Source organism: Passer domesticus, chromosome Z (genome assembly GCF_036417665.1).
Source record: "Passer domesticus isolate bPasDom1 chromosome Z, bPasDom1.hap1, whole genome shotgun sequence".
Classification (NCBI taxonomy): domain Eukaryota; kingdom Metazoa; phylum Chordata; class Aves; order Passeriformes; family Passeridae; genus Passer; species Passer domesticus.
In genome coordinates, this window is record NC_087512.1 from 61,580,391 (window position 1) to 61,603,953 (window position 23,563).

Sequence of the window (23,563 nt, forward strand, 5' to 3'; positions counted from 1 at the left end):
AGCTCTTAGTAAGAAGCAGAATTTTCCAACTTGTGTCTTAGTACATGAAGTACAAAGCAGATTTTTTTTCAACTCATATCTCCAAGCATTAAGTTATAGGTAGGTATAAACACCAGATATATGAAAAGTATTTTTTATTTTTCTCATATGAGGCTGAATTTTTCCTTCTAATTTAAGACCAAAGCAAATGCATCCTGGAAATCATAAACGGTATTTTAAGAAACTAAATTAAACTAGATTTAAGAAAATCAAAATAGATATGTGCATACTTTAATTACAAAATCAGGTTATAAAAATTTCAGGCTGTCTGTATGGATTTACACAAAACTAATGCTGTTATATTGGTGTGTAGGTATTTAAATAGTAGGCCTTTCTATTGCATTTCCAGAGAGATTCCATATTGCACTCTCACCTTTTTGCATCTAACATGAGTTTCTATGCTCTAGGCTTAGGTTTTTATTTTTAAAAACTTTGGTTTCTTAACTTTTTCCTTTTTTTTTTTTAAATTTCAAGATACTTTTAAAATGCAGTGAGGATATGACTACAGTACACTTCAGACAACCATCCAGTTTGAACAAATGGAAAGCTAAGCCTAGCACAAGAACTTCAAATTTCATTTAAACTTTCTGAGTACTAGACTGAAATGGAAAGAGTAAAAGCTTGTAGGCTGCAGCAACTGGTGTAACCAGGAAAATTACAAAGCCAGAGCTCAGCTAACAGCCCATAAAATGGAAACATACAACTGAACTGGAGTTTTCTTAAAACAGTGTGAATAAAACCAGAATCTTTAAGTGGTTAGAAAACTGCTGAAGCTGTATCTGGTGTAAGCTGGCTTCAGTTAAAACTGAATGGAAATGACTCCTGATTAAATATGAGCACCTTTTCAACCTATTTTCTCTTCTGTAATAATGGTTCTTCATTTCTAACTCATTTAGTTTGAATGATCTTGTCACACCTACTGGAAGTAATTCAAACACTTTCAGCACTGGTTAGAAGAAGCCTATGAAAACTCTTCTTCTGACATTGTCCAACAGATGAGAAAATATGTGCTGTGGTTAAGCCTCTGAAGTGATTTGAACGTTTGAGTTCTTCTTGTCTGACTAGAGAGCAATCTGTAATCTTTCAGAAGAATGAAATTTGGTCAAAATTGTATTACGCCATGACTCTCTACTGTTGAAACTCCATGTGGAAACTATCTTTTAGAAAAGTACTCACAGAATTGTAACTGAAATAATTCTCTGATTAGATGGGAGTTGTTAAAGCTAAAGTAAATGCTAGCTCAGGCTCTAATCAATCTAAGTTTCTCTTAATTACAATGCCCACTATTCAATCTACCTCTAACACAATGCTCTGGTCAACAAAAGGTTTATTGCACTTGCTTTCATTGTAAGTGCATGTAGATCTGACATAATTTTCATTTCTTCATTCTTCTTCTGTTTCAAACTCATAGCTATGTAGCTGGAATTTTCTAGCAAAATGGCTTAAACAGAAATCTTCAGGAAAAGCATAAAAGAGAAGTGAAAAACTGATAGAGAAGTATACTAGTTTTTAATGAATTTCAGATTATATGTGATGTGCCATCTTTTACCATAAAAGGCAAATTATATGAAAATATAAAATTAGAGCTTTCAGTTAAGAAAGTCTGAGTAATTTACTAACACTATGAAACTAGTTGTGCTGTACAAGTCTGCTGAACAGGAAGGACACATTAAAATTGAGTATAAATTACGAGCATTTGACTTAAATTTTATGTTGAGCATATCAAGATGGTCAAGACAGACTGAAGATGGTCACTAATTTTACTATGTCCCTGTAGACATAAAGTTAATTGGTGGTGTGACTGCAGCAAAGCTGTGAGCAAAAATATACTCTATTAAGCAACATAAATCAAGAAAACTAATATAGGTATGTGCTGAGCTTAACAACTGAGGTCCTCCATTGCCCATGTATCTTCACTGGATTCCTGAGACTTGCTTGAGATTGCAAATCAGAAACACGAATGTATCAAAATTCTAAATGTCCAATTTTCTTGTGGCACTTTTAGTCTACATGCCTGCTTTGTATTAAATCTCAATAAATTTCCTTAAAGTCAGAAGTCCATCTCTGGATAGAGGGGAAGAAACAACAGAACAGACATTCACTCTAATGTGTGCTTCACAATTTCAGGGAAAGGAGTAACTCCCAAGGGAACAGTGAAAGTTACAGACCCTTTCCTGGCTACATAAACTTGACACATTAGCATCTGACTGCTGGCATCCTGCCAGGTTCTGTGCTGCTGCACATTTACTTAAAAAATCCCACCTAATGGTAATAATAAATTACCATTATCTCTGTAAGAGATTCCTTCAGCCTCTGATTTCAGGAGTTGCTCACAACCACAGGAAACAACCCTGTTTTTGTAACTGTGAGGGTGAACATTAGCTGCACCACACTACTTCTCCCAGTGGCATTGCTCACAGGTTAGCAATGCCACAATGTCACAGAGGAATATATTCCAGGAGAATTCTCTGGTGTTCTATGGACTGCTCCACAGAACTCAAAGGAAGACCACTAACCTGGGCAGGATTAAATAATGATGTGGCTTTCTAGAAAAGGCTGCAGGTGGGACATATCTTCAGCATCAACTTTCAGCTAGGAAACAACAGGCATCAAGTAAACGGGCACTTGGTAGTTTTCTGCCACAGGCAGACTCCACCACCAGTCCACATTCTGTTCCAAATCTAGTGATGTAAAATCACTTTTTTTCTGAATTGCTTTTTAGTATTGTCTTATTTTTAGCTTCTGTTGGTTTAATGTGTAGCTTCAAAAAAAGTCCAACCAACCAAAGTTAACCCAGCTCTTACCTTTTTATTTAGCAAATTAGGATGTTGATTTTGTATCAAATTAATTTCTCATGGAGATTTCTGTTCCAAGTTCTTCAAAATCATTTCTCCTTGTTCTGTTTTAGGCAAATTACATTTCAGGTGGTGGGATGTGCAAGAGTGGAAATCAGTAAGATGGGCTTTGTCTTAGAAAAACAGTATACTAACTTGAAAATTATGAAGAATACAATAACTATACAAAAGACAATGCAAGAAATGTCCCATTTTTTCCTTCTATAAAAGAGGGGTCAAACATTTGATTCCTCTGATAAAGCCAACATACAATTTACTAATTTAGTTTCAAAGAGCCTCATATCAATCAAAACAATTTCTATTCCCTGATGGAACACAGCTGATTTTCAATAGAAAGGCACACACATTAATTCAACCTGAAGAATAATCCTTCAATGTTCAGTTCTGAGATACCATGAGCTTGAAAACTTTTCTTTTGTTGTTTCTAAATCTCCTCTTTTTCTTATTGTTACACACCTGAGTGTACCTGCCTGTGGAAAAAGTCTTAAATTTAAATAAGTCTGTAGTGGTACAAACATTGAAGAAAAGTAGGAGGAGCAAGTAAGTTTGCATAACCAGTAAGATGTTGTATTAGCTTACTCCAGCTGCAACTTCTTCCAGCTGTAAGACATTTGTTTTGGCTTTTTAAAAATTTATTCTGTTGTGTTGTTTTGTTTGTTTTTAAATCAAAACTCTACTCCTGGAGTTAGACAAAAAGTAATTTATTGCCTGAAAGCTTTCACAGTGATTTGTATTTCACAATATGAATAGACAGTTTCATAAAGAAAAACAAAGTTGTGGGAAAAAACCAAAAGCAGTAATTTTTGTCCTGGAGACAAATGACAGCACTCCCTAGGTGCCTGTGATGTAAAAGCGCTTCCTTCAGGACACTCCGGCAACAACTTTGGATACAATCCTTGGGGCTCAACTTGTGCTTCTGTCACCATTCCTATGCAGCACTTAGATCTGTCTCAGAAGAACACAGGGTCTTCTAGCAGCTGTTAACTGCACAGACGTGGGCATAACCCCTTCCTTGTATGCTGCTGAACCCGTGGCAGCAGAAGACATTACATTAAGAATTATTTATGAATACAGACTCTGCCTCCAAAGCTGCACAGAAAAAACAGTGACTTGAGCCATTCCCTCCATGTCCTGTGACACTGAAAAATTTTGTGAGCTTTGTTTTTGCAGGAAAAAGACTCACGTAACAGGTACCTGAACCTTCTTGCCTCTCATTACAGGACTTTAAAGCTTGCACTATTTTAATCAACAGTATGCAGCATAACACATGGCTTAACTATGATAAAAGGCTGAACTAGTAAAAGAGCTGGCTGATAAAATGTGAAGCAGAACAGTCTTAAATATAATGAGTTATGATCAACAACCATTGTAATGAAAGCTAGAGAGAATAAAATGGTGAATTTGGTTTTTATTTCTTTCCCTCTAGGATCTTCAATTCACACAAAATAAAACATCACTGTTCATTTAACCACAGTATTGCAAAGGGCTGAAAGATTTGTTCTAGGTTTTAACATTTAAACAGTCTAGAATTACATCTGCAGATGACTGCTTGTGCAATGTCCCCATCTTAAACAGTTCTGGTCAATCAAACACTGCTTTTTTGATAAGAGCTTAACAAGCTTCACTGGCATCTAGTTCATTGCAGGATGATAAAAATAAAAATCTGGCTCAATGTATTTTAAAAATGGGAAATTAGGAAGCTTTAGACTTTTTAAAATCTTTTAAATACTTAGTGTGATTTTCATTTATCCCCAAACTTCCACAAGAGCTTTTCATTTATCCCCAGTCTTTCACAAGAGCTTTTTTTTTTGTCTGTTTTTCTCTGTTTTTTGGTTTTATTTTAGTATCACAGACTGCTGTGTTAGAATGAATTTGCCAGAAGTCTCTATTAGAGAAGTTAGCAACAAAAAATTGAAAATGAGATTGTATCTCAAATACTTGTAACATTTACTTACCATCACAATAAGAAAGTATCTCTCAGTAATGTGCAACATTCAGCTACAGCTACTTGAGCAATCTGAAGGAAATACTATTTTTTAACTCTGCAGGGAAGCTTGACAGTGGCTGAATTTATTTTCCATTTTTCTTTAATTCACAGGAAGCAGCAATACATTTTAAAAATGTTTATTCAGCTTCAGGTGTCTCTTCTAAAGACACCTGTGGTATATTTGATGCACATCTTCCCTCATTATTTCAAACACACTTAAACTTTGAGGTAATTTAGGACAAGACATAAGAGCACTTGCAAAAAATAAAAGCAAAGATCAGTATTAAAAAAATTTAGACAGGATAAATAGAAAAATATTCTGTCTTCCTTTTACTACAAATAGTTTCAGCATAATACAGTTCAAAAAGCAAAATATCCAAGCCACAAAGTCCAAGTGAATTTCTAAAGCAAACCTGACTTAAGCAAGCCTTTCACCTGTGTTACACTTCAGGGAGTGGGCCCACAGCAACAGAGAAGACAAAGTATTCCTGAGGCAGATTGTCTCAGGTCATTTTGCATCTCACTTAAGAGAGATGGAGGAAGGAAGGGAAAAAAATTTACCAAAATTAAAAATCAAACCTTGCAATGCTGTCTCCCATTAGGGCAAACAATTGCCCCTATCCATGGTAGCATCTCCATTTACGCCTGCCAGCCAGTACTGACTGTCTGTATCGGCTGCATGAAGGAACATATACCCAGGGGGATTTGGAAATGTTAGCAGTGGTGTCCTGCTGTCCTACGTGGGACCTTTGAGTATTCCAGAGATACAAGGCACTTGCTAGGAAGGCCTGAGATGAAACCTGTGAGTTTAGAAGATGTTCCTCTGCCATATTCAGTGATAAAGGTGTGCCACACTGTGATAATTCCAAAAAAGAACTCTGACTTAAAATGTGACATCTTCTGGCTACATTAATATTATTCCTTTGCAAAGCATGCTTTTACCCTCTCATTAATATGCTGTATTGTGATAGTCTAAGTGAGATATTTTTTTAGTTGTGAAGATATGCTTTGAAAACAATATAGACAATGCAAGTTATAGTTTTCCATATGGAATTAAAAAAGCTAATCGGAGTCTTCATCATCAAGATATTCCTCTGCATTACTCAATGTTCGGACTGTACCTGGAAAGAAACAAAATTTAAAAAGAGTACTGAAAATACCAGGCACAGAGGTAACAAGACTGACATAATTCACAGAAGTGATAACCATGTTATCCTAGATTTCTGGAACAAGAAAAATGAGTAAGTAAAAAATGAACCTGCTCAACCACTTTGAGAAAAGAAATCTAAGTGAAAAAAAATGTTTCTCATTTTTCAGGAGGAGAAGAAGCAAAGGGAGAACAAGAAGAAAAGAAATTGCAGAGCCCTGTGCTCAAGGGACCATATTTCAAGAAAGTACAAATTACTTTTCTTCTGTACATTTCTTCTGCTCCCCTGATTAGCAGCACAATTAACACAATCTTTTTGCATTTCTACGACATGATTTTAATAATTTTAATTTTTTAGAATGTACTTCAGCAATTGACATTTGAATATCTGTCTGTACATGTAAAACAAATCTGAACATTGAAGTGGAGACAAAATAAGTTTCCTGCAATAAAACAGTTTTAGAGATGACTATGATAGAAGCCATATGTAAACAGGAACAAGGGAGAGAAGACTGCTGATACAGAACTGAATCTCTGAAGAATGTTCCACATCCAGACTTAAATGCACATTAATACTTAAATGCAGATTCGAGAGACAGAAAAGTTAAATTACTGAAAATAACAAAGAAAATACAAAATACAAGAAAGGTAACAGATCAGTGGTGTCAGAGATATTATAAAAGGCCAAGTTGAGACAGAAAAACAAACAAGGATGTTAATACTGAAACTGCAGTTAGACTGAGAGTATCAGTTGTTATATCAAGACAGGCAAAAAAAGACAGGGAGTGAAATTACCAGAGACTGGTGATAGATGAGGTGACTAAGGACAAAAAATCAGTCAAAAATAATAATTTAAAGGGAGTGAAGAAGTAGATAAGAAGTAGCACAGTTATGTAGATTAGTTACTTAGCATCAGGAAATAAAACATTAGTGTAATTATTAGGACATCACAAGAGGGAAAACACCTGTACCAGGTGCCTATAACCAACATGCAAAGATGAACAAAGTGTTCCTAATAGGGATCAAGTAACTTTATGAAAATATAATATATATATAAAATAGTATGTATTATAGATACATATTTAAAGTATTATATATGTATGAATGAATGCATATATATATCTATATGTGTCTGTGTGTGTGTGTATGTACATACACACACACAGAGAAGGATGTCAGCCCTTTTTTACAACTGCTTTCTTCAGAACCAAGATTGGGAGAAATAATTTGCCAGTTTGTCTGGGAAATCCTGATTTTATCTCTACCAAAGAGCAGAACACTATTTTTGCTGTAACTGCTCCTTCTGGCCTTCTCAAGTTGCAGTTAGTTATTCCTCCATTTAATTACTGTAACCTCCAGGCTCCTACAGCTTACTATTCCCTCTGTTCTCACTAGTCCTATGATGATGCAACTGCTGTACTGCATATCCTACCAAACCTGACTGTATCCCTGCCTGTGTTTTCAAGTAATTTCTTGTTTCACTTAAGAGTTTCCACCCTTACTTCAGCCAACGGAAAGCTACAGGCAACAGTAGTTACACAGTACTGAACAATTCAGTCTTTAGCTTTTTAAACTAGCCTCCTTTAACCCTTTTGGACATGGACACTATGCTATTAGAAGAGACAAACACAGTGGGAGGCAGTGAGACTATTTTAATTAACACCTGAAAGCATTCTTTCTTTATTTCTCTGTTAGTCACTCAGAGACACATAGAAATAAGAAAGTAAAAAGAAAAATTAGCAGTAAGAAAAGAAGGATCATATGTTGGTGCTTATTTGGCTTAAGTTGGAGGAACAGACAAGCATATGGAGAAAGACAGGACATTGTTTTATTCTTGCACCCTGTCCCTTTTGGTATGCTACTTTTAAAATAGCTTCCATCCTTACTTTCATTTTGTCTGAAGGGCCTGTCTTCTATTTTCATTTCTTCCCTTAGTATTTTCACACCTTCTGAACTCTTTTGCCTCTTGCTGATACAAGGTGGCATTTTGTGTGGAGTCAGAATCATGGCATATGATAAACCATCTTCCTACCGTAACTCTAAACTAACTCTCTGAAGTAAGCCCTGCCAAACACAATTCTTAGCCCATGTACCTCCCAAATGGTTTTTATGGCTACCAGTATATTGGTATTTGGCTAAAGTATTAATTCTCCAAAAGTAAAATTATTATAAAAACAAAATCAGAAATACCTGCGCTCTGTTTCTTCTTAAGCAAGGAAGCACAAGCTGCATTTGTTGCCATATCTAAAGCCAGTTTCTTCTCGTTGTTTTTCAGATCTGTTCTTGCCCCTTCATGAAGAAAATTTTCATCATGAATCACAATCCCAGTTATTTCTCAACCAATGCTATTATGATATGACTTTCACTAATGTGGATAGAACAATAATGGACAAGGGAATCTAACCTACTGACTTTCTGAAGCAGACCAAAAGCTATGGATGTTCTTGCATAAGCTACAATTGTTTAGGAAACTTGCTGGCTGCTCTTCCTTTTAAATAAGCAGATGTCATGGCTGTTCTTGGGGTTTAAGTGCCTCACTTTGTCTGTAAAGCAGGAGGAAATTATCTTGACCAGGTGAGATGTCTACCTTCCAAACAGCTGCCAGAATTTTCTGAAAGATTTTTCCTGAAAGTCACGCAGGTGAACTGGCTAAAGACTGTAACTAAGTTATACAGAAACACTTAAGAAATACAAATTAAACAACATTCAGGAATCTAGTCTGTGCACAGACTGTCGAAACCTTGGTGAAGATTTTACCCTTTTCCAGCAGCATCTCTACAATATCTGCATAACCCTTCCATGCAGCAGCATGCAAAGCTGTGTCTCCCAATTTGTTCTGTGGAGTTAGAGGGAAAAGCAACAGGATTAAAATGCAGCAAAAAAACTTTCAGCTTTTACCAAGGGTGAGTAACATCACATCTCTACTCTAAGGATCTATGGGTTCAACCTACCTGTTGGTTTAACTCTAGGTTTGCCTGGGTAAGGAGGACATCTACTACATCTGCAGAAAACAGGGAGAGATGGTAAGAGAAGAATTAAGTGGAAAGGAATTATGCTATTTTTGCATTCATTGTAGTTAAGATTCAATGAAAGACCAATCAAATCAGCTAATGAAAATCTGTAAATCAGACTGCATTGGGCAAACAACAATTAGTCACAAAAAGAGCTTCTGCATTAAATACCCCATATAATACTGTATTTCTTTTTGATCTGTCCTTCTTCCACTCTGCCTCTAAGTTACACTAATGAGCATGCCTGCTTCAACAGCAACAACAAAACACACAGCACTTGATGAAGCTGAACCTACCTGCTAGCCTGATTTTTATTAAAGAAAAGAAAATAGAATTACATTGAAAAAATCCTGGCTTTATTATATAGCACTGCAATTTAATCAATCAGCCTAACAAGCATAACAGGAAAACCATACAACAATAATTTCAAATTAATGCTCTGATACCTTTATGGCCTCCATGGCATGCCCAATACAGAGCTGTGTTTCCAGCTTTGTCTAACCCATTGACACCGACTCGATTATCCAAACACTCTCTCAACCAGCTCAGGTTGCCTGAAAGACAAAACCAGTTTTGATTATCTTTTTTTTTCTTTGGAAAGTTAAAAGAACCATTACAGGTAAATAGTACTTTTTAGATGGCATCAGTCCTCCCACGAACTTATGAAAAGAGGAAGTGATTAGCAGCAATATTTTTAATTCATTGAACAACCACTCATACCTAGTCATAACAAATAATGACAAAGTCATATGAACCCATACCAAATATCTTTTCTTCCATTCCCAGAAGACTTTTATAACCCTATGTAGGTCAATGGATGGTACCTCTACTCCTCTGTGTACAGACAAGAGAGGCAATTCCACCAGGCAGTATCTCACAGTTTCCAAGCTGTAAAACTTTGTAAAACAAGTAACTTGCTCAAGAAACAAGACAACTGAAACAGGAAGAACATCTTCATTCTAAATTTATTATTATCATCATTATTATTATTACAGTAAAAAACAAGCAAATCATCCTTTAGCATCACACAACTAAAACACCAAACATACCTCGTTTGGCCGCTTCATGCAGTGGATTATCAATAGATTCTGCTTGCTCTGCCACTGAAATGAAAGAGTAAATTCTAACTACTTCTGAAACATGTACTTGAAACCTGTGTGGAAACAGAACATATTGGATTCTAAAATGAAATTTGTGAGTGACAGACTAGTGACATGCACTTTAATTTCCAGTGTATGGGAAACTAATTCAGAGAAAACCTTGTGAAAACTTCAAACAGCATCATATTGCACAATTGGTCTAAATCAGAAGACGTGTTCCTATTACTCTTTGTTCTTAAGGTCTGCAAAAGCTTCTGTTCTGCACATACATGGAATTTTTGCAAATGTGCAGACAGAGACACCACCCCAACCCTGGTCTAAAACTGAAGCTTTACAAATACTGTCAATGGGATAATGAATTAATAGATTGTTTGGTTTATTTTAAATATTCATTTCAATGTTCAAAAGAAATTTGAATGTAGATATGCAGCATGTATAAATTAGTCTTCTTGCACATTTACAGTGCAAGATTAACCTCTGATCTCTGGCAGACAGCAACAGTAGAGTCAGTTTGGAAGTCACAACCTAAAGTAAATTTTGATGTAGACTCAATGACTACACCACAGATTTCTATGAATATATTTCTACTAACTACAGGGCAGGGAAACAGAGCATTGCTACCATAATGTCTCCTGCTGGAGAAGGGACAACATGAACCAACCCAAGTCATATTGGTAGCTGTAATGAAATCTGTCATGAGACCCTGCTATTGTGCCTACAGTTCCTGGCAGGACTTGCAGGAATTGTGTTGTGTTGTCTGTACTCATGGCTTTTAAAAGTGATTTTTGTTGAATCTGAAAAAGCAGTCTCTATTCAGTCCAAACAAATATGGGATATTTAACGTGGTGCAAACCCCAAGAAACCGATGTTTTCTGTGGCAAAATATATTCACTAAAAAAAAACCAAAAGGCAAGCAAACCTCTATCCTTTAGTGCTCCTCCCCTCAAAACTGAGAGTATCTCAGCATCTCTTAAGAGCATAACCAGAAACACGAACACTCAGTAAACTCAAGCTGTCCCTACGTTATAAAAACACAAGCTTGTCCACTGCTGATGTAGTCATACCTACAGTGGTTACCACTGGCAACTGATGCGGTTACCAGTGGTTACTGGTACTGCAGATGGATGTACTCTGAAATACATGGTGAAGTACTGTTAAGTACCAATACTGTGGTCCATTTTTGAGAAGATGTCTTTTTATTTAGTGATTTCCTTTTTGTGAAAGGATCATTGTGAATGATCTTACCAAATAAAAATATTTTAGACTTTACCATAGTTGCTTGGAATTAGTCCAGTTCTCCCTTTGCAAGTTCCTTTCCACCAATTTGTATCACTCTGCAGAGAAAAGGGAAAATATTTTAGATGGGATATATTGCATCTCAGAAATATTCAGTCTGTGTGGGATATCTTAGACTCACCATGTCTGAGATGTAAATGATATCTCCTTCTTCAAAGTACAGTTCATCTGGCTTAAGAAAAAAATAAAAAAGGACACAAATAAATCGGAATGTGTGTACATAGGAAAAACAAATGCCTGGAAAAGTCACAATACATTTACCACTTCATTCAAAAGAATAACAACTCAAATTCTCTATCTCCAAGACAATAGCCTGACACTCATAGTTTGACTTGCTTACAGCTAACTTTCTGGATCAGTAACTTTCCTAACAACACAGGAAGACTGTGGCCTTTCCAACAAAGCACTTCACAAAGGAAGCAGAGAAATATCTCTTAGGTTTGTTCACGTCATTTGGGAACTCTTTCTGGTTGGTCCCAGTCCTCCAAATCTCTTAGGTCTCAACTATCATTGCCATCTTTGGAAGAAAAAACAAATTATTCAAGATTTCTGATTTTTGGTTGTAGGTAACTGATGCTACAGTAGAAAGCATGCTGCTTTTAAACAGAGCTGTTCTTAAAAGAGACTGATGATTAATCAGACAGTTTTATTCACATTAAGACTAACTATCCATCAACAGTTCATTAAAAATTCAGAACAGTAAGTCTAATATGCCAATAATAGCAGAATTGAAGAAACATTATGGACAAACTGCTGAAGTCTAGATGTACTTACCGTTCTGGGCTCAAACGTATACAGGGCCCTGAATACTTTAACCTGCCCTAAAAAAAATGAAACAAAACCAAAAAAAGCCCAATTAAAAAATCAGTACCAGTACCATGCTTTTAAATGCAGCCCTTGAATCCAAATGCATTCCTTTGAGCTTAACACTGGTTGCTGAATGAATTTGTGCTATCAAAGGAAATCATGATGAAAAGACTCAGCAACCTGAGTTAAAAAACCCAGCAACATGAGTTATGAAGGAAACTGGCCACCTGCTCAGTTACATGTAAGTAGCCTCTTCTGCACACTTAACATGGTCTTTATAGCTCACTGGGCAACAGAAGCGTTGTCATTGATTTCTGAGGAAAAGAGCAATTTCACTCACATATACCCTCACACACTCATACACGCTGTTCGTACTTTTATTACTAACACCAAATCTGTCAAATGACAAAGAATTAAGGAAAGAAGAAACAAACTAGTGGCCAATGTCACCAACAGGTTCTTACACTTACTTGCAGTCATTATTAGGAAAATAATGCAGTAACACAGAACTCATAAAGAAAAATGACAAATGGTCACAAAGTCCTATATAATCTACATCTGAAGTCCTATTCTATTCAGATGCTGAACATAAGGCATAGGGTTTGCAATTCCAGTAAGTGGCTAACAGATGTTTTAGTAGGGCATTTTGGAAGAGACTGACAGCAGCATTAAAGCCAAGAAAAAAATAACCTTAATGCAGAGAGGTTAAAATTAAATTGCATAAACTGCAAAAGAAGCTTCCTACAAACTTTTTTAAAAATTCAACAGGTACATTTCAAGAGCATGAACCAAAAGTAAAAATATAGAAGAAACACGTGTATTACATAATTTAATTAGTTAAACTGCTGGAGTCCATTTGACTTACTAGAGGAATATATTAGGCAGACTGCTCTGTATTGTTTACTTTTAGGCATCTGAAGTCTTAAGCATGTAGGTTTATTTACTTTTAAATGTTGTAAGCTTTTAGGTTACACACAGGTTCTTACATTATATGTGTTTAACAGATTAGCTTGCATAAAATTGCAGAGTTTGATCCATCAGGAGAATGTGTGACTTAGGTCACATTAGGTCCAGGCTATTTTGTGTACTCAGAGAAACTAATGAACTTACTACCAAAGGCCACAGTAAAATAAAGTGTACACATGCAATGTTTCACATTGTTTACTAAATGGAGATAAGTGAGTAAAGACAGAGTAGGTACAAAGAATAAGCCTTTACATTTCTAATTAAGAACCATCATCTCTAGAATTTTGTCCTTTTTTTTTTTCTCCTACTAGATGTAGTCTTTATTATCCTGGTATCTAAAATCTTAACCACAAAAGTGATCATTTTAGAATGTTAACTTAAGGGCTTTAGAAATGAGATTCTGGAGGTCTATATGCTGACCACCTTGAGAAAAGAGGATGGTACCCAACTGCAATTTTGCAGCATCCCTCTTAAACTGTATTTTCAAATGCCTCTGATATTCCCTAGCAACAGTAATGCCAAGGTACACTTGCCAAGGCATAACAACTATGAGAGACATTTCTGTAGTTCTCTGTTCTCAGGCTTTTTTATGACGAAGTGTATGTAGAACTATAAAAGTAAGATGAATCTGTGTAAACACACTGCCAAGTGCATGTAGATAGTGTACATACTTTTTTCCCCCCAATATGTAATTGCTCTTCCCAGTTCCTAATTTTTAATAACAGGAATTCAATTTGGGCTTTATTGGTTGGTTCTCTCTTTCACACAGCAGCCATTTCCTAGACATAAAAAGTCCAACACTTCTCAAACCTTTGTCCTAGAAACAAAATACTTCCAACTGTGGCAACTGCTAAAAAGAATGAAACCTGAGTGATGTTTATCTATACAGAGATGATGAACAAGGACAGCACACAGTAATGCACCCTGGACTAAAGAGCTTTAGCATGAAACGTGAACTGCAGCTGTGGAGAAAGTAAGCAACAATGACCAAAAAAACAAGAAAGAAGAAAAAGACAAAGTACAAGAGATGACAAGACAGGATAGAAGACAGGCATACTGACCCTTCTCCTTGGCTTTCTCACACAGAAGAGACAAAAACAAAAGACAGAACTGCACACTAACAATTATGGAGACTGTGACCATCATGCACCAATCTTAGTGTTTAATGTAAGTAAGAGGAGGAAATGGACAACAAAAGGGAACAGTAAGAAATATTAAAAGAGGAAATAAGAAGATGGCAGAAGACAGGGAAAAGGAGAAATATGCATTTGTATGTTTCGTATGTCTTTCATACTAATGTCCCGCATATGTGCCAACAGATTTGCTAAAGCCATCACACCCATAGGGGCAACGGCTGGAAATACTGATGCTGATTACAGTACGGCTAACACATTGTGTAACAAAAGGCAATTAATTTTTCATTTGCTTGTGGGTTTTTTTAAAATTCTATAAACCTGAAACAGGGAGTTACTTCCCCAATGTCCAACTGTGGTGTCATAGACAGACCAACACATGCTAAAACACTCTTCTGTGATGAAATACAAAGTACAGATCTGCATTTATAGAACTACAGGTCTCGTTAATATTAATTTTACAGTACTTTATACTGAAGTTAAACACTACTCATTACTGGCACTGATCTTTTGAAAATGGATTGATAAAAAGATATTTAGCTTGTTTACTTTGCTTTATTTAAGAGCTTCAACAAAGGGACTTTAGCATTTGTAAATTTTGATTTTTTGGTACCAAATTCTAATGCAAAAATACAGTCTAGAAGATTAAAATAATAAAATGTTAGCATGCAAAGGACACATTAGACTTGAATCCTAGTTTTTCAAACAAGAGAAATTGTATTTTATTAGGCACATGGGTGCCTAATCACTGGGAGTGACTTTTACCTACCTATCTCTAGGCATGCAGATATAGCTTGCATTGGCAGACATTTTTACTTTGGAGGACACAAAAAGTTAGAAAGCACCTGAGGTGTTCCTCTGTTTCCACTTACTACCATCTCTCTAGTACACACCATGTTTCAAGATTCCGGTAGGACAGTGAACCAGTGATTAGCACCGATTTGAACTTATCAAAGTTGACTGACTGCACCTCCCCAGCACATACTTTTAAAGGACAAAGTATGACATAGAGCACATGTACTTTTTTAAAATTTCAAGGCACCAGACACACATGAATTACTTTATTCTCAGCATGATTAATGAGAGGAGTATCCCTTTGCAAAGCAAAGTACATGGAAGAACATGGCAGTGATATGTCCCACAACAAATCTTTTTCTAAGCACGGGGACAGATTCAAAGGGGTCTTCTTTTCAGTTCTTTTCAGTCCTGTTATGCCCTGGTCTGCTCAATGGATTTAGGGAAAGGTTGGTTGAGTCATTTAGAGCAGTGTTCAGGAGCAACACCAAAAATCTTCAATAACAAATCTTTACATGCAAATTTCCAGAACATTAAGGTAGAATTAGGTACTTGGCAAATTTTAAAGCAAAATCCAGACAAACTAAGGCACTTCAGAAACTTTAGTTTAGCCACCTTTAACTTAACCAGATACAGGACATTAACTAAGGCCTTGACTGGAATTTTTTTGTCTGGTTTACAATATATTTCCAGAAGTTAGACAAAGAAATACAGAAAGAAAGGATAAGAATAGAAAAATATCACCACCCATGGACCTATGAAAAGACTAGCAATTTTGATGTCCACATTAAAGTGATAGCCACAACCTTGATCCATAAGGAAAATCTCATGAAGGACAAAGTTAAATGTATTATCATATGCTCAGGTTCAGGTGGGAATGCCCAGGTATCTCCAAGAGGGGAGCAGAAATTAACACTCTCTGAACACTGTGGATCACTTGCAGTTCTCTCCGGTGGAAGGCCTTAGAAACTGGTCTGGGGCCTGGGTGGTTTATGTCACCTTCTAAGATATGACAGCTGCCTTTCAAGTCAGCGTAGTTGAGCTAGTTATACCCCACCAGCAAGGATGAACACCTTCAGGCTAAGTCTGAATGTCTGACACCTTCCTCACAGAAGGGAGTTTTCTGAGCCAGCTGAGTAAGGGAAGACATGATAAAACACTTATAGGCCTCTTCCCTTATCTGGCTCAAACCCCAGTTTCTTGATAAACATGGGCTGATTTGTGGTCATCCTCTGGAGCTCACTCTCTCTCTACCTGATCTTCCACATCATCAGCAAAGCACACCCTGCTTTTGCAAATTTCTGTATTTCAGTAATATTTCAGTCTCACAAAACCCAAACTTTAGCTGTAAGACTGTCTTCTCCCTTCTTATGGAATTTGAATTAAACATTCGCAAAACAAATACCTGACAAGCAAAAAGCATAACTTATACATACTAAACAGATACAAATACTCTTCGCATACAAACCCAAGTCACAACTTGCCAAACCCTCCCTTCAGCAATGCACCATAGTAAAGGAGTCAAACTAACTACTCTCTCTAACTAGCAACATAAAACTCATGTCTGGTTGGGCCGACCCCACATATTTTAATTTATTTTGAATAACTTACCTGTAAACTTCTCCAGCGTTTCTGAGGAAGGGAAACATGCAACTTATAATTCTAAGAGGATCCTTTCCCCTGCTAAGCGCATAAAAGCAATGAAATAGAGAACAGTAAAGACAGCTTAAAAACGCAGCTTCTGACAGATACTGAAGAGAGATACCTACACTGCTTCATAATGCTAAGTAATAAAAAGACCTCACGAAACCAAAATACCATTTTCTAAAAAGACTGAAAGATTTTTGTTTTCTTCTTACAACTCTGAGGTTTATTTTTAATCAATTGCAGTATCATTAACAAAAGACTGCTTCCAAAGAAGTGTTAAGTAAGGAGCACAGCAAAAAGGAGTTACTGTTTCTCTCACAGAGACTTTTTTTTCTCCACTTCCTTTCTGTTCTTTTTACTCTAGCTTCTCTAAACCACCACACACATTAGCATTAAAATCCCCTCTACCACCAAAACATTCTCCACTCTCTTATTTGCTTTCAACCCATCTAATGAAAAGCTAAAAAAGAAAAAAACTGACCTATACCTGCATGACATAACTTACTTAGGTATTTGCTGGTATTTCAGCACCAAAGGGGAGATAATGGAATTTAATTTAGCTATCAATTAATATCACGTCCTCAAACATAAAACCCTGACACAGTTCTTGGTTCAAAACACGCATATTTTAAACAAAGTAATGATGGTGCTAAGTCAATGTTCACAGGAGCTACCAAGGCATGGTCCCACTGGACTGGTATAAGTAATTTGTTAGCATCTGCCATAAAGAGCTAAAATCAAATCTCACTGACTCGAGTAAGGTGCTACTAATCAGCAGCATATTTTCATTAGCTACATTAAGACTGAGTAGCTCAAGACTACCATAAAAATCAGAATAACTAACTCAAGATGAACTGACTCACTGTGTGTTACAAAGCACTGTCAGTGCCTACAGGACACAGAGGGATAATCTCTGTGCTGTAGAAAATCAGAATTGACTATGGTAATCTACAGTTAGTTAAAAAAACACAAGTCTGTCAACCTCTTAAATGGTTCAACCTAATCATCAGCCACCTTTCTCCTTGCTGCCACAACGCTGGACAGCAACAGTTCAGAATAAGTTACTCAAGCACCAACTTGATTGAAAACAACTAACCTTACCTGTAGCAAATGACCCAAAAGGTGAAAATATGAAAAGTCTGTTCCAATACCTGACAAAGACTTTCAGTGACAAAATTTTCCATAATATCCAACCTAAACTTCCATGGCACAACTTGAGGCCATTTTCTCTCATCCTATAATTTGTCACTTGGGACAAGAGAAAAGCACACACCTTTGTACAACATCTCTTCAGATAGTCATAGAAAGCAATAAGGTCTCCCAAGCCTACTCTCCAGACCCTTGACCAGCTCCATTGCCCTTCTCTGGATTCTCTCCTGCACCTCAATGTCTTTTTTGTAGTGAGGGCCCAGAAACAGACACAAGACTTCAGGTGCAGCCTCACCACCCAATACAGGGGGACAGGTACTGTCTGCTGCCCACACCATTTTTCATGCAAGTCAGGATGCCAGTGGCCTTCTTGGCTACCTGGGCTGGCTCACGCTCAGCCAGCTGTTGACCAACACCTTCAGGTCCTTTTCCACTGAGAAGCTTTCTAGCCTCTCTGCCCCAAGACTGTAGCACTCAAAATTGGAAAACAAGGTGCTTTGCACACAGGTCTCCAAACAGGTACCGAAGTACTGGAAATACTTTTTACAGGAGTGCCATTTGTACTTTGGCACTTTGCTCGCAGACACAGCAGAGTTCAATGTAGCATTTAAGCATTGCCACAACGAGACAGAAAAAGGTGGAGTCCCTAGTGTTTAGAGAACCATCCTCAACTTCTAAGTAACGCTTACCAGAAAGGGGAAGTGAACACAGAGAATACATGTTGGGGGAGGGGGAAAGGGCATACTAAAAAATGCAAAGGATAGACTGGTACCAGCCTAGATGACAAACTGAGGTATCCAGGAACAACCATGGACTGCACTAATCAGTGTCTGGAATGGAAGGAACAAATGTCATTTCATTACAGAAAATCAGAAGCAAAAATATTCTCAGAGAAGATATAAGAGAACACAACATCACTGTCATAGCCTGATGCTGAAATCTTCTGTTTCTTATAAATTTTATTTTTATGAATACCAGCATGCCTTCACTTGCAGGAAGCTTGCTGGAGGTCCCAGCAACTTGCAGTAATAAGAGGGTTTGAGGTCAGAAATGAAAGCTTGTAATTCATATTGAAAGCAGACTAGAAACTGTTTAATTGTTTCTCTGACACTTTTCTCCCCTCAGACCTGATGATTACAGTGTATGTCCCCACATCCACATGCTCACATCTTCCTAGCTAACAGAAACCTTTCTTTGAGTACAGAAGAAACCCAAACCACCATCACTTATTTAAAATTTAAGCCGACTGCCAAGGTCTTAGGCATGTGACTCAATGTGAGTGTTCTGCTCCTGTGAATGCTGTCACAGTTCCTACTTCACCTTAGAATTGAGATGAACTTGTTTATGACTCAAACTAAGTATTTATGTCAAGAACCCTACTTTTACCTCTGACGGCGACTAGCGGGAGAAAAGTCAACAAGACTGCATTGAGATAGCAACCCTTTATGTTAAATCCTTATATTTCCTCCTGCCTCCCTCTGAACTGGCGTAATTGGAAACTCTAATTTCCTTGGCAGAAAGGCTGGTCTTTCTCCATAAAATATAAATGTTGTCTCAACTCTAGGCCAGGATCAACAAACCTTACTGTGAACATCAAAGTAAGGTTTTTTAAAAATATCAGTACACCCCTTTCATCTCCCCAAAAGCTTTTGCTGCACACTATATGAGGCTCTAATCAAAAAGACATCACCAGACAGTTAGCACCCTTCAAGAAAACACTGTTTAAGTAACAGACAACTAAGCAGAAGCCCTTAAAGCTTGTCAAATCCAAAGGACTTAATCAGCAACTTTTGTAAACAGGATTAATATCCAACATGATATGAACACTGCAAAGAATAATGTAGTTTGAGACATCAGCAGATTTCTTAAAAGATGGAGGGGAAACCTCACTCTTGCATAATGCTGACAGAAAAGTATGTTTCTGCTATTTTCAACATCCGCTCCATTCTGTTTTGTTTTTGGTAGCAAGTCTAAGTAAAAACTACAGCTAGAAAACAGTTACAATACAGAGTCACACAAGAAAAGCAAAGCACTTCTTTAAAAAAAAGCCTCAAAACATTATAAACTAAAGAATTTAGAGTCTTTACAAACAATCTTGTCCCGTACCCAAGGGCTGACTACTGACCCAAAAGACTAGCCAAGTGTTCACAAACACAGTTGTCATACGTTGATGTCAAAACCATCTCTCTGTAACTGAAATCCTTATGTGCTGTGCACACAACAGGATTTACACAAAAGCAGTCTGTCAGAAAAAATGTTCTCATGTACAGAAGAAAATGGCAGTGTCACAGCTAGTTGGTTTACCCCCTTCATATCACCTCTTTTCCCCACGTTTTTAAAGCACTAAACTCAGGTCCAAAATCATTGAGTTAAGCAGTGAAGACTCAAGTGTTTTAAAAAGGAAATTTATTTCACTATATATTTTCACTTCCCCACCACCGAAATATTTCCCTCCTTCTCTGTCCAATCTGCACCTCTTAATTCCCAAACACATAGCAACCATTGTCTGGTTTTCTCTCCTGTCTGTCCTGAACGGTAGCAATTAATCAGCAATGCAAGGAGGCTTGCCGTGTCCTGACAGAACTTAAAGACTTGATACCTAATAATCAGTGAAGAAAAATCAACACAACTTGACCAAAGGCACCAAGACATTCTAGCAAATGCAGTCAAAATGCCACCGAGACAGCCTTCCACTGCTATAGAAACTATATCACCACATGAAGTTCCTATATTTATGTCTTTAAATAACATCTATCTATAACCCTAAGAAATTCGATCACAGTATCAAAGGTGTATTATCTGTATTAACATACAGAAGTCAGACATGCAACTACAGAGATATTTTGAAGTATGCTAGAAGGCAATCCTTTTCAGAAAAACTACTTTGAAAAAATTTGACACAACAGATTCCACAAAATTTTCTCTCCTCAGAAGTCAGGGATTTGGAAAAATTAATCTTATTACCCCTTAATCAGGTCTGAAAGTCATTAGCAAGACAATCTTACTTTCTTTGTCTTTCTTCTCCTACAAATTTCCTTTTGCTGTGTCAAGCACTCATGTTGGTAAACCAGCTCAGCAAGTTCATCAGACATAAAAATAACCTTATGCAGATACAAATAACCATACATAAAAAAGTTGAGAGCACCACCAGCTTGTCATGTAACAAAATGGAACAGAAAGGAATGGTGGGGGCAAGGAACCTGTCCTTTTGATGACAGTCCGCATTTTATCAGATCAAGTACATCACAAACTGCACCCCACCAAACCAGGGAGAGACACCTAGTATTAGACAGAACACTCTGAGTCAGTCTGAGAGCTCCTGTAAGTCAGGCAGGGCTACAGCCTCTAACACCTTAAGAATCTTACATTAAATTTGACTCATCTTCTTGGAAAACAGAAAACTGAGGTATCAATTTCATCACAAAATCACATTTTTCATACATATTCAGCTGTGAAACACCACATCCCTCCAGAAGCCTGCAGATTTCCTCTGTACTGATTAGTTTTGGTAAGAGTCCACAACAGCAATGCTTTTATTACTGTCTTTTTAATTTCAAGTAAGCTGTTTTCAAAGCTTAGCAAACTACAGAGCAGAGGCAATTCTTCTGAGGATGGAATTACAGCCAGAGAGCTTCAGCAGATTTTGCTCCTGCAGGCAGGATGCAACTGATGGTTTAAATAGTCTAAACTTGTTTCTTGACTTCAAATTAAAAATCTGTTTTATAAGTTGTCTAGTTAAAATACTCAATTAGGCTAAGCATGATTATTATTTTTTTTTACATCGGCATTTCAAACAGTATTCTAAGTGCAAAAAAATTTGAAGTTTGGATATACTTAGGGATCAGAGAATTTTGGTTTGGGAGACATCACAGCAGATTTTTAATTTCTAAGTAAGAATTTAAGCTTTTACACTGACAGATGATACAAAATCATTATAAATAGCCATTAAATTTTCCAGAACAATTCCTTACTTAAAAAAAACCCAAAACCCTAAAGTTAATGGTTAAATTTGTGATAGAATAATGTATATTTACCTGAAAAATTCCACTTCTATTTTAAGATTTAAAACTATGCAACTTCCAATGGCTTTTCAATTTATTTTTGGAAAAAGCTATGAATTTTTTTAGAAAATCGGCTTTGCAGTAATTTTTTCTGAAAAAAACACAGGAGCAACACCTTACACATTGAGGACTAAATGCACTAGAAAGGGTCATGTGCACATCGATACCTGAATTTCAAATAATATATTTAGAGTTTGGCTGTCAGGAATCCTACAAGGGAAAACAGTGGATTCAATCTTTAAAGCTTAAAAATGTTGCATGCGACTACACTATAAATCTGATTTTATGCGTTAATACAATGCCAACCCGTGCAATCACGAGACAAACCCCAAAGCACTTCAGCGCTGTTTCTTAAAAGGGTAAAAGGCTTCCTGTGCATTTCAGGCTACGCAAGCAGCTTCCGGACAGCCACCGCCGGGCGGGCACGCCACGACGCCAAGTGCCATCGCTGGGCACCCGGCTCCGCGCTGCACACGAGCTCAGAGAGGCCTCTGCCAAGCCCGCGACACGGGGAGCCTGTCGCCGGGAGATGGCTCCGACCTGGGGCACTCCCCAGCCTTTTCCCGAGCTGGAGCGGGCAGGGGTCCGGCCCAGACTCGGTGCCCGAGGGCAGCTCCCGTTGCTTTCCAGCCACGGGAGGGGCAGCCCTCCCCGCCGACACCAGGTTCATGGCGGCAGGGTGCGGTCCCGAACGGAAGGACGGCTGTGCCCGCTCCCACTCTCGCCCGGGCTGCCTGAGAGCGCAGACCCGAAACCCAAGCCATTCACGTATCAGCAGCGCAGGCTGCGTCGCGCCCCGCACGGCGAGGACGGGCCAGGCCGCTCTGTCCTTCCCTCACCTGGCTTGGCCGGTTTAGGTGGCGGCTTAGACATGGCTGGCCTAAGCACGGACGGGGCAGCGGTGCGACGGCGATCGGCTGCCCGGGCGCGGGGCCGCGGTGAGAGGCGGCGGTGCGAACCCCGGCAGCCCCGGGCGCGGCGCGGCAGCAGGAGCCGGGACGAAAGGCGAGTCCCGGCCGGTCCCTCCCGCCCCCGCCGGCCGCCGGAGCTGCCCCGGCGCCAGGCGGCACGCGGCCAATCAGCGCGCGCCGCGGGACGAGGCCCCGCCGCTTCCCTCTCCGGCTCGCTCCGGGCGGGGCCGGCCCGAGCGGCTGCGAGGGGGCTGCTCCCTGGACGGCGGCTGGGGCGTCGTGTGCGCGGGACCGCCCCGGCTCGGGGGCGGGCGCGCCCCGCGCAGCTCCGTGACGGGACGTCGGAGGCGGGCGCTCCGCCTGTGCGGAGCCTCGCTGGCGGAAGGACGTGCTGCCAGCACCCTCGCGGCGTGGTTGAAGTTAAGTGCGAACTCCGGAGGCGCTGGAGCGGTGGAACTGCAGCTGGCGGAGGCGCGGCCGAGACCCTCCGGCAGCGCCGCTGTGTGGGCCCATAGCTGTGAGAGACGTTCCCGGTCCGGGTCCGGTGCGCCTTCGGTGGCCCCGTGCGGGCAGCGTTGCCGCGGTATGCCCTTAAAAATGGGGTGACTGCAGTGATGTGCTAGCGCTGCCATGGGGTTTGTGCTCTATTTAAAGAGAAA

At 38.6% G+C, this 23,563-nt stretch overlaps 2 protein-coding genes and 1 long non-coding RNA gene across 9 annotated transcripts in view; 2 read left to right on the forward strand and 1 right to left on the reverse strand.

Moving 5' to 3' along the window:
• The first annotated feature begins 2,464 nt into the window (after positions 1-2,464).
• Positions 2,465-16,988, forward strand: LOC135289540 (uncharacterized). Of its 3 annotated transcripts, XR_010352287.1 has the most exons (5): positions 2,465-2,601; positions 6,199-6,275; positions 8,304-8,602; positions 14,098-14,181; positions 14,295-16,988. It is a non-coding gene; the product is annotated as an uncharacterized LOC135289540 (long non-coding RNA). The 3 variants fall into 3 exon arrangements; XR_010352286.1 differs by having other exon boundaries at positions 14,098-16,988; XR_010352285.1 differs by lacking the exons at positions 14,098-14,181; positions 14,295-16,988 and having other exon boundaries at positions 8,304-8,635.
• Positions 3,580-22,966, reverse strand: OSTF1 (osteoclast stimulating factor 1). The gene is made up of 10 exons (XM_064403219.1): positions 22,833-22,966; positions 12,210-12,256; positions 11,557-11,607; positions 11,410-11,473; positions 10,089-10,142; positions 9,486-9,593; positions 8,980-9,029; positions 8,786-8,864; positions 8,219-8,317; positions 3,580-6,002 (listed from the first exon to the last, which is right to left on the reverse strand). Exons 1-10 carry the CDS (start codon positions 22,864-22,866, stop codon positions 5,944-5,946), a joined length of 645 nt encoding a protein of 214 aa, XP_064259289.1. The 5' UTR covers positions 22,867-22,966; the 3' UTR covers positions 3,580-5,943.
• Positions 22,967-23,253: 287 nt separating this feature from the next.
• Positions 23,254-23,563, forward strand: part of NMRK1 (nicotinamide riboside kinase 1) — a 29,724-nt gene continuing 29,414 nt past the window's right edge. For 2 of the 5 annotated variants that reach the window (XM_064403222.1, XM_064403221.1), the window contains exon 1: positions 23,272-23,487. The gene's annotated coding sequence lies outside the window, so the exon portion shown is untranslated. Of the gene's footprint in view, positions 23,488-23,563 lie in introns of all 5 variants that reach the window. The other 3 variants (XM_064403224.1, XM_064403220.1, XM_064403223.1) reach the window with 3 other exon arrangements.

Excerpts from the sequence above, each read along its gene's own strand:
- OSTF1 (XM_064403219.1), bottom strand. The coding sequence starts at position 22,866 with ATGTCTAAGCCGCCACCTAAACCGGCCAAGCCAG. Across the intron at positions 11,608-12,209 it reads ATACGTTTGAGCCCAGAACG|CCAGATGAACTGTACTTTGA; the intron begins GTAAGTACATCT and ends TTTTTTCTTAAG. Across the intron at positions 9,030-9,485 it reads ATGCCATGGAGGCCATAAAG|ATGTAGTAGATGTCCTCCTT; the intron begins GTATCAGAGCAT and ends TGTTTTCTGCAG.